Below are 7,766 nucleotides of genomic sequence, written 5' to 3'. Positions count from 1 at the left end.
GCGTGAGTGTGTGTGTGTGGGTGGGTGGTGGTGGTGAGAGCGCGACTCGAGCGCTCTGCTCCGCCCGCCCTGTCCTTTCCAAAGAAACGTGCTCATAATGGGGTGACCTAATTACATCGCAATGGAACCCGCTCTTAGCCACTCAGCGCACGGGGTTTCATAACAGACCCGGCCGCCTTGAGTGCTGGGAAGAAACGTGCGAGGGCTGAGGAGGCGGCCGGGCACGCGGGGAAATAGGAAAGAAACACAGCCCCGCGATTTCCGCCTGGGTCTTCGCTCCAGCACCCGGGGGCCGTGGGCGACACGTTAACAACTTTTTATTTGGGTGGAAGGAGAGGCCTCTGAAGCTAACAGTAAATATATTACAGTCTTAAAAGGAGTAATAATCTATGGGGGGGGGGGTTTGGAAGATCCCATGCCCCCTTCCCCCCATCCCGCCCAAACAGCGCAGCGTGACAAGCCATATGTTCCGTTCCCGTGGGGGCGGGGGAGAAGCAACAAGAAGTTAAAAGTGTCGCCTCCCCCGTTTCTTTACCTTCATTCTTGCCAAAGTAACTTTTTTCATTGTTCAAGCGTCTAGGGGTGTGTGCGTGTGTCCCATAGTTCAGAGCGCTCGTGGAAAGTTGTGCGTTATTGGTGTTTCGGGGGGGGGCGAGGAGGGCGGATTGGAAAGGACATTCATGAGGATTCATGTTTTCTTTTTGAAGAAGTTTAAGGGTTGAATGCGTGAAATAAATCCCACTCCCAAGCCTGTTAAACAAGCAAGCAGTCCTTCCGGGCGGTGGTCTTTTTCGCTACTGCCCCTCCCGCCGTTCGGTTGCGAAGCACAGGAGAGTGTAGACGCGTGCGGCGCGCGAAACCGTGCTGCGCTCTCCCGGCCGGGCCCGGTCCCCCCCCCTCCCCCAGGGAAAAACTCTCCCTAGTTTCCCCCACCACTCTACCTCCCCCACGACCTGCTGAAAAAAAAAAAACAAAAAAAAAACTAAACTAAACTAAAAACCTTAGACCCGAATGCTTTCTGCGTCCCAAATTCCCGATGTTCTGGTCCTGCTTGGTTTGCGGAAGGCAGCCGAGTGCGGAAGAAAACTCGGGAAAAGAGTTAAGTTGTGGGGGGCACTTGGAGAAGTTTCAGGGGAGATCTGCTCAAGATGGAAACCGCAGCCCGGGCGCTAAGGACGGGTTCTGCTCCCGCCTGCAAAAAGAGAAAGTCGAGCCCGCCTTCCTGCCCGACAAAAAAACAACAACACAACAACAAGAACCCCGAAGAGGGTGGAATGAATGATGTCACAGAGCCGCGCTCGCAGGCTGACAAAGGGGGGGGCGCCCCTCCCCCTCGCGCCGCGCGGCCCCACAGAGGGGCGCCCCAAGCGCCGGGTAGCCAAGCGAGAGACTCGAAACTTTTCCTCTTTAAGAAAAAAAAGTTGTGCGCTGCTTGCAGTTGGTTTTTTTTTTTTTCTTAGCCTTCTTTCCTCGTTTCCCCTCCCCCTTCTTCCTTTTGAAAGTTTCTTTTTTTTTTTTTCTTCCCGAGTTTGACCGCATGGCTGATTCAACTTCAGTGTCAATCACCTTTTTTTTCCTCCTCTTCCTCATTTAAATAAGTTTAAAGCTCCTCCTCCCCCGGTCCACCAAATCTGAACTTTATAAATTGGGCTTCGCGCGCCGCAGTCGGGGAGAGTCAGAAAGGCGAGGGGCGCCGGGAGCAGGCGTGTGGGACTCCAGACCGGAGAGCCGGAGGCTGCGCCTTCCCCGCACCGGGACCTTCGCGGCACACCAGATCCTCGTCCCTGCCCCGTGCGAGCGCCCAGGATGACCACCACCCTCGTGTCTGCCACCATCTTCGACTTGAGTGAAGTTTTATGCAAGGTAGAGTGGGGCGGAGGGTTCGCTTTTCAAAGTTTTCTTTTTCCTCTTTTGCCTAAAGAAAGAACCCTCAAAAGTTCAGGTCTTGGAAAGTAGGAAGGAGAGGAAGAGAGGCAAGATGGTTCTTTTTTCCGCCTTACTTTCCCCCCAGTTTAAAGGAATTTGGCTCGCTCCTTCCCACCCTTTGAGTTTCAACAGGTTCTGGCGGCTACTGCATGGGAATTTTGGGGATCAGAGTTTTGGGGGGCGAAGTTTGCGTGGCGAGGCCGCCCGAAGGATGCGGGTCATTTGCTGGGACCACTTTTTTTTTTTTTTTTTGGTGATTCCGTCGCCCGTAATGTGCTGCTTGAGCCCGGTTTCGCTGGTCTGCTCGGTTTGCCTGTGCGCGCTCTGGGTCTCGCTGTCGCCGGGAGGGGTTCGAGTCTCCAGCCACACCGCCAGCCAGTGGGGTCAGCAGGGGCTCCCCTTGGGGAAGTGAGTCTCCGGACGACATCTCTACTGGGATGTCTGATGTGGAAGGGCTGGGAACCTGCGAGAAAAAGGCCAAGAGTTGTGATTCAAAAGGATGTTGCAGAACGGGTTTGCAGTAGGACTTCAGTTCGCCCCAGCTCGTCCAGGCTTCCTTCTGGGATCGCCTACAGTACTGCAAACTTTGGGGTGATAATGGTACTAGGCTTGACCCGTTTACCTGTTTTCCGAGGGGGTTGAGGGGGGCCTGGAGAACAAAATGCCGGCCTGAGCTCAAGGGGCTCTGCGAGGAAGGATTTAATGGGGCCTCCTTAAGTGGCGTAGCTTGCCAGCCTGTGTGAAAAAAAGCGGGTTTTAAACACAATTTTCCATGAATGCGGTTTAAGTGTACACAGCAAAAGCCTTTGGATGTTAGATTATGTTCATCCCCTCTCCCCACTTTGAAAGCGGGGAGCTGCTAGGCTACTTTTAATTGCTAAAGTGTTTTGCCTTCTTTTAAACACGTTGGGTCATGTCGCTCTCTTTTCCCAGCTTGCTTCTCCAGTCGGCCCAGCTGCCAGGGCCCCAGGGCTGCAGGGTTGGGGTGCAGGGACTCCGAGGAGCTGAAGAACAACATAAAAAAAAGTTTGAATTTCAGCTTCCTTCCCTCTCTGGGCTTTCCCAAACTCCAGTTGCCCTGGCAGCTAACCTGAGCTCTGTTGCACTCCTTCCTTCTCTTCCCGGCTTTCTCACTCTTTGATCTATTTCTCTTTCCCTCGCTCCCTACCCCCGTCCCCACCCCCCCCCCCCCCCCCGGACTTTTTAAATGAACCTTATTGTTGGGAACCGGGCTCTCAACTTGGTTCCTGTAATCCGCTCTGTGGGGTGGTTGCTGTTACAGATTCCCGAGCCCCTGCAGCTGATCCTAAGGGACCAACTTTAGAATTTGCACAATGACACCCACATGGGCTGGGAGCCAACTCCCTGGTCCCCAGCTTGTGCCCTTTCCGAATCTTGGGTACAGATTGGGCAGGTGACCAGGGTATACCATTGGAACAGAAACCTGTCTGTGGTGGCTCTGCTTCCCTCCCCCCAAATCTACTATTGACTGGGAGGCGGGTGGGGGGATTTGGTGCTTTCCTTTTCCTTCCCACCTGCAGCTTTGCGTTAAAGATTAAACACTGGCGCTCTTATCCAAGCCTGCCCTTGCAGCCAGAACACTAACTGCAAAGGCATCTTCCCAGTGGAGGGGGTGGGGAGATCATTGTAGAAGGCACCTCTTTCCAGGGCATGGGGCAATGAACTTTATTTTAGAATCCCATCCTTCTCCTGCCCCCCACCCCCCACCCCAGATGGAGGATTTCTCCTGACCCTTCCTCTTCCCCTCCTCTTAGCAAGTAAAGCAAAGGCAGTCTGGAAACCTGTTGCCAAAGGAAGGGAACCTTTCTGAAGGAGGAAGTTGAGTCTTGGGAAGCCAGGCATTTGTTTGTGTGGAGTGTCAATCAAGGAGGGACTGATGAAAAGGAGGGTACTCAGAGTCTCCTAAGTTTTCCTGTTCTTGTTTTGGGGGAAAGGGAATCTAGAGAAGTCGGAGTTACGGGAGATGTTTTTAGCTGAGGAATCTACTGGGGAGGTAAAAAAGTTAGATTTTATGGATAAAAGTGGTAGCTTTGGAGACAGGATATGGGGGTGCATTCCAGGGGTCTGCATGGAGTAGGGTGCATGTATAACAATTTTTTATATGTTAGGACTTTGTAGTTTCTTATGCATGGGGCCAAAGTAAAGCTAGGTGGCTGGTTTGTGGGAGGGGGCTTGCCAGGGCTGAGTTAGAGGTAGTTCCTTAGAGACACAAGGGGCATTTCCGATTGTGGAGGGGGCTGCACTTAGGGGTAGTTTTCTTGGCCCTGGTACATGGCCTTTGTCACCAACCATCCTCTCTCTTCCCTCTCTTCCCTCCAGGGTAACAAGATGCTTAACTACAGTACTCCCAGTGCAGGGGGCTGCCTGCTGGACAGGAAGGCGGTGGGCACCCCTGCCGGTGGGGGCTTCCCCCGGAGGCACTCGGTCACCCTGCCCAGCTCCAAGTTCCACCAGAACCAGCTCCTCAGCAGCCTCAAGGGCGAGCCGGCCCCAGCTCTGAGCTCTCGGGACAGCCGCTTCCGAGACCGCTCTTTCTCAGAAGGGGGCGAGCGGCTGCTGCCCACCCAGAAGCAGCCAGGGAGCGGCCAGGTCAACTCCAGCCGCTACAAGACGGAGCTGTGCCGCCCCTTTGAGGAGAACGGCGCCTGTAAGTACGGGGACAAGTGCCAGTTCGCGCATGGCATCCACGAGCTCCGAAGCCTGACCCGTCACCCCAAGTACAAGACGGAGCTGTGCCGCACCTTCCACACCATCGGCTTTTGCCCGTATGGGCCCCGCTGCCACTTCATCCACAACGCTGAGGAGCGCCGCGCCCTGGCCGGGGCCCGGGACCTCTCCGCTGACCGTCCCCGCCTCCAGCATAGCTTTAGCTTTGCTGGGTTTCCCAGTGCCGCTGCCACCGCCGCTGCCACAGGGCTGCTGGACAGCCCCACGTCCATCACCCCACCCCCCATCCTGAGCGCCGATGACCTCCTGGGCTCACCCACCCTGCCAGATGGCACCAATAATCCCTTCGCCTTCTCCAGCCAGGAGCTGGCGAACCTCTTTGCCCCTAGCATGGGGCTGCCCGGGGGTGGCTCCCCGACCACCTTCCTCTTCCGGCCCATGTCCGAGTCCCCTCACATGTTTGACTCTCCCCCCAGCCCTCAGGATTCTCTCTCGGACCAGGAGGGCTATCTGAGCAGCTCCAGCAGCAGCCACAGTGGCTCAGATTCCCCCACCTTGGACAACTCAAGACGCCTGCCCATTTTCAGCAGACTTTCCATCTCAGATGACTAAACCCCGGGTAGGGAGGGACCCCCTGCCTACTCCACTCCCCATCCTTACCCTCCCCTCCCTCTCTCCCTGATTCCTGACAACCCCTACATTAACAAGGTTAAGCTCAACCCCTTTCCCCCAGAACCTTGGAATGCCCCTTCCCTCTCCCCTCTCTTGACCGCCCCCCCCCCCCCAACATAAGGACAAGTCAATTTGTCAGTAGCTTCCTCTGGCTTGAAACCCCCTCTCCTCGATTTTATAGCCCACTTACCATGCATAACAGACAAGTCCCATATTTGTCAGTAGATGCCTTTTTCCCCTCGGCTTACGCCTTAAGTGCCAAATCACAAAAGAAAAAGCAGTAACAGTTTACAGAAGCAATTTAGTGCCTTGTAATCTAACTTTGTCACTGTGACTACATTACCTCTTCAGCGCCAGAGGGCACCCGTGGGCCTCCCTGAGCCTCTGCCCATGGGGGAGGGGGAGGGGACCCAGAACCAGCAGCTCCCTCCGCTGGCGACCCAACTGCACCTTCCCTTATTTCAGCCTCCCACACCCTCCCCCTCCCCTCTCCCCATGACCCCCCCACACCCCTCTTGGGAGAGTTGTTGCCAGACTTGGGTTTTTGGGGAAACCTATCTTGACATTCAAAACCTTTTTCTTCCCGACCTGAACCTCTGTTGACTAATCTTGCCTGGGTTCGCGTAGGTCTACAGGAAGGAAGACAAAAAGTGGATGAAGATCGCGACATAAGTGGGACTTTGTGATTTAATTTTTTCTTTCTTTTTTTTTTTTTTTTTTTTTTTTTTAAGTGGGGAGGATGGGGAAGCTAGATGGACTATGAGAGACTTGATTTTGGTGCTAAAGTTCCCCAGTTCATATGTGACATCTTTAAAAAAAAAAATAACAAAAAAATGAGAGAAAAGCTAAAAAAACATGTAAGGGGTGAGCAGTTAATGGTATTCATTCCACATACAATAGCTGTGTTAAAACGATTTCCTGTAGAAGTAGCTTCAATGGTTTTTGCTCTAGAATACCGTAGGTCTATCCTTAGAGCACTCACGCCATGCTTTTTTCCCTGGGTTTTAAACTTCATATAACTTTCAGAAATTGGAGAGCAAAAATTTTGCTTGTCACTGCACATCAATATAAAAAAGCTTATTTAACTTATCAAAACGTATTTATTGCCAAAACTATGCTTTTTTTTTTTGTTAATTTTGTTCATATTTATCGGGATGACAAATCCATAGAATATATTCTTTTATGTTAAATTATGATCTTCATATTAATCTTAAAATTTTGTGACGTGTCTTTTTCCTTTTTTTTTTTCCACAGTTTTAATATATTATTCTTCAACGACATTTTTTGTAACTTTACACTTTTTTTGGTTATTTTATTTTAAAAAAATGAAAAATTAATTTAAAAAAATGCAAAAAACTGTTGGATTATTTATTTTAGAAATTTCCCCCCTTTGTGTTGGACTGCAAATTGAGTTTCTTCTTCTTTAGGCCTTTTCAGCTAGGACTGAGAATGTATGTAAAAGTTCTGTGACAGTACAGAAGGAAAACAACTTTTATGTATGGCTTCTAAAAGGGAAAAAACAAAAAAACAAAAGAAACCCTTTGACTTCCACGTGCCCATCTCAAGACATTCCGATTGCAGATCTGAGGTTCTGGATTCCAGGTTTGGAGTTTTCCAATGTTAATGCAAACAGAACTGGCACACACACATTAAGATGAATGTAATTATTATTCCTCTTGCTGGTCACTACCGTCGCTTTCTATTTCTCTTTCTTTGTGTGAATTTATTTAAAAGAAAAAAAAACTTTTTGTAACGACTATTTGCAGTTTAAAAATCAATAAACCCCGTTTTTTTCAAGAAACATGGATGGTGAAGCTGGTTTTACTTGGTTTGTGGTTTTCCTTTGCCTATAGGTTTGTCTTTTGTATAGGATACAGGTGCTGGGGAAGAGGAGTGCTTGTTGCTTTTTTCTCAGCCATAACAGCTAAACCTATGGCTGTAGTTCCCTCCATTGATGCTGGAAGTCTCTGGGCTTAGAGGGGATGGGATGGGAGTTTATTGCAAAGGGAGCCCATACTTCTCTATTACCTTCCCAGTGTGTTGGTTATTGACCAGGCACCAGCCTTGGGCACCTGTGCAGCTTCGGAGGCCTTCAGCAAAAGCTAAAGCACAGTCTTCTCCAGTTTACGGTCTTCGTTCCTTTTCCCCTGGCACATGGTACTCCAACCAAGTCTGGGTTTGAGTGAGTTCTTTGCGGAGTGTTTGCAGGCTCATTTTTCCCACATGAAATTGACCTGAAACTCTATAGCCTCTCAACACCTGTCTGGGGTGGGCATGATGAAGGATTGCAGGCTTGGAGAGGAGCATCTAAGATGGTCAGGGGCCCAAACAAGGGCACTGGAGTTGGGGGTGGATCCACCTGGAGCTGACCTGCACTTCTGTATTTGGAGGGCTGTTAGGGGGAAGTGGCTATTAAAATGGCTAGTCCTAATGGGAAGTCATCAGGAATTCCCACCACCTTAAGTCTTGTTACACATGCC

General features: G+C 51.0%; 1 protein-coding gene and 1 long non-coding RNA gene across 2 annotated transcripts; one reads left to right on the top strand and one right to left on the bottom strand.

Annotated features, from left to right (window-relative positions):
* Nucleotides 1–1,018: 1,018 nt before the first annotated feature.
* ZFP36L1 (ZFP36 ring finger protein like 1) lies at nt 1,019–6,142 on the top strand. The gene is made up of 2 exons (XM_043554366.1): nt 1,019–1,863; nt 4,267–6,142. The coding sequence occupies exons 1-2, from the start codon at nt 1,807–1,809 to the stop codon at nt 5,224–5,226; spliced, it is 1,017 nt and encodes a 338-aa protein (XP_043410301.1). The 5' UTR covers nt 1,019–1,806; the 3' UTR covers nt 5,227–6,142.
* On the bottom strand, nt 1,747–2,662 carry LOC122467777. Its single transcript, XR_006293059.1, has 2 exons — nt 2,549–2,662; nt 1,747–2,389 (listed from the first exon to the last, which is right to left on the bottom strand). It is a non-coding gene; the product is annotated as an uncharacterized LOC122467777 (long non-coding RNA).
* Nucleotides 6,143–7,766: the final 1,624 nt, after the last annotated feature.

The sequence above is a fragment of the Prionailurus bengalensis genome, chromosome B3, assembly GCF_016509475.1.
Source record: "Prionailurus bengalensis isolate Pbe53 chromosome B3, Fcat_Pben_1.1_paternal_pri, whole genome shotgun sequence".
Taxonomy (NCBI): domain Eukaryota; kingdom Metazoa; phylum Chordata; class Mammalia; order Carnivora; family Felidae; genus Prionailurus; species Prionailurus bengalensis.
This window is presented reverse-complemented; position numbering and strand designations above follow the sequence as displayed.

Excerpts from the sequence above, each read along its gene's own strand:
- ZFP36L1 (XM_043554366.1), top strand. The coding sequence starts at position 1,807 with ATGACCACCACCCTCGTGTCTGCCACCATCTTCGACTTGAGTGAAGTT. Across the intron at positions 1,864-4,266 it reads TGAGTGAAGTTTTATGCAAG|GGTAACAAGATGCTTAACTA; the intron begins GTAGAGTGGGGC and ends TCTTCCCTCCAG.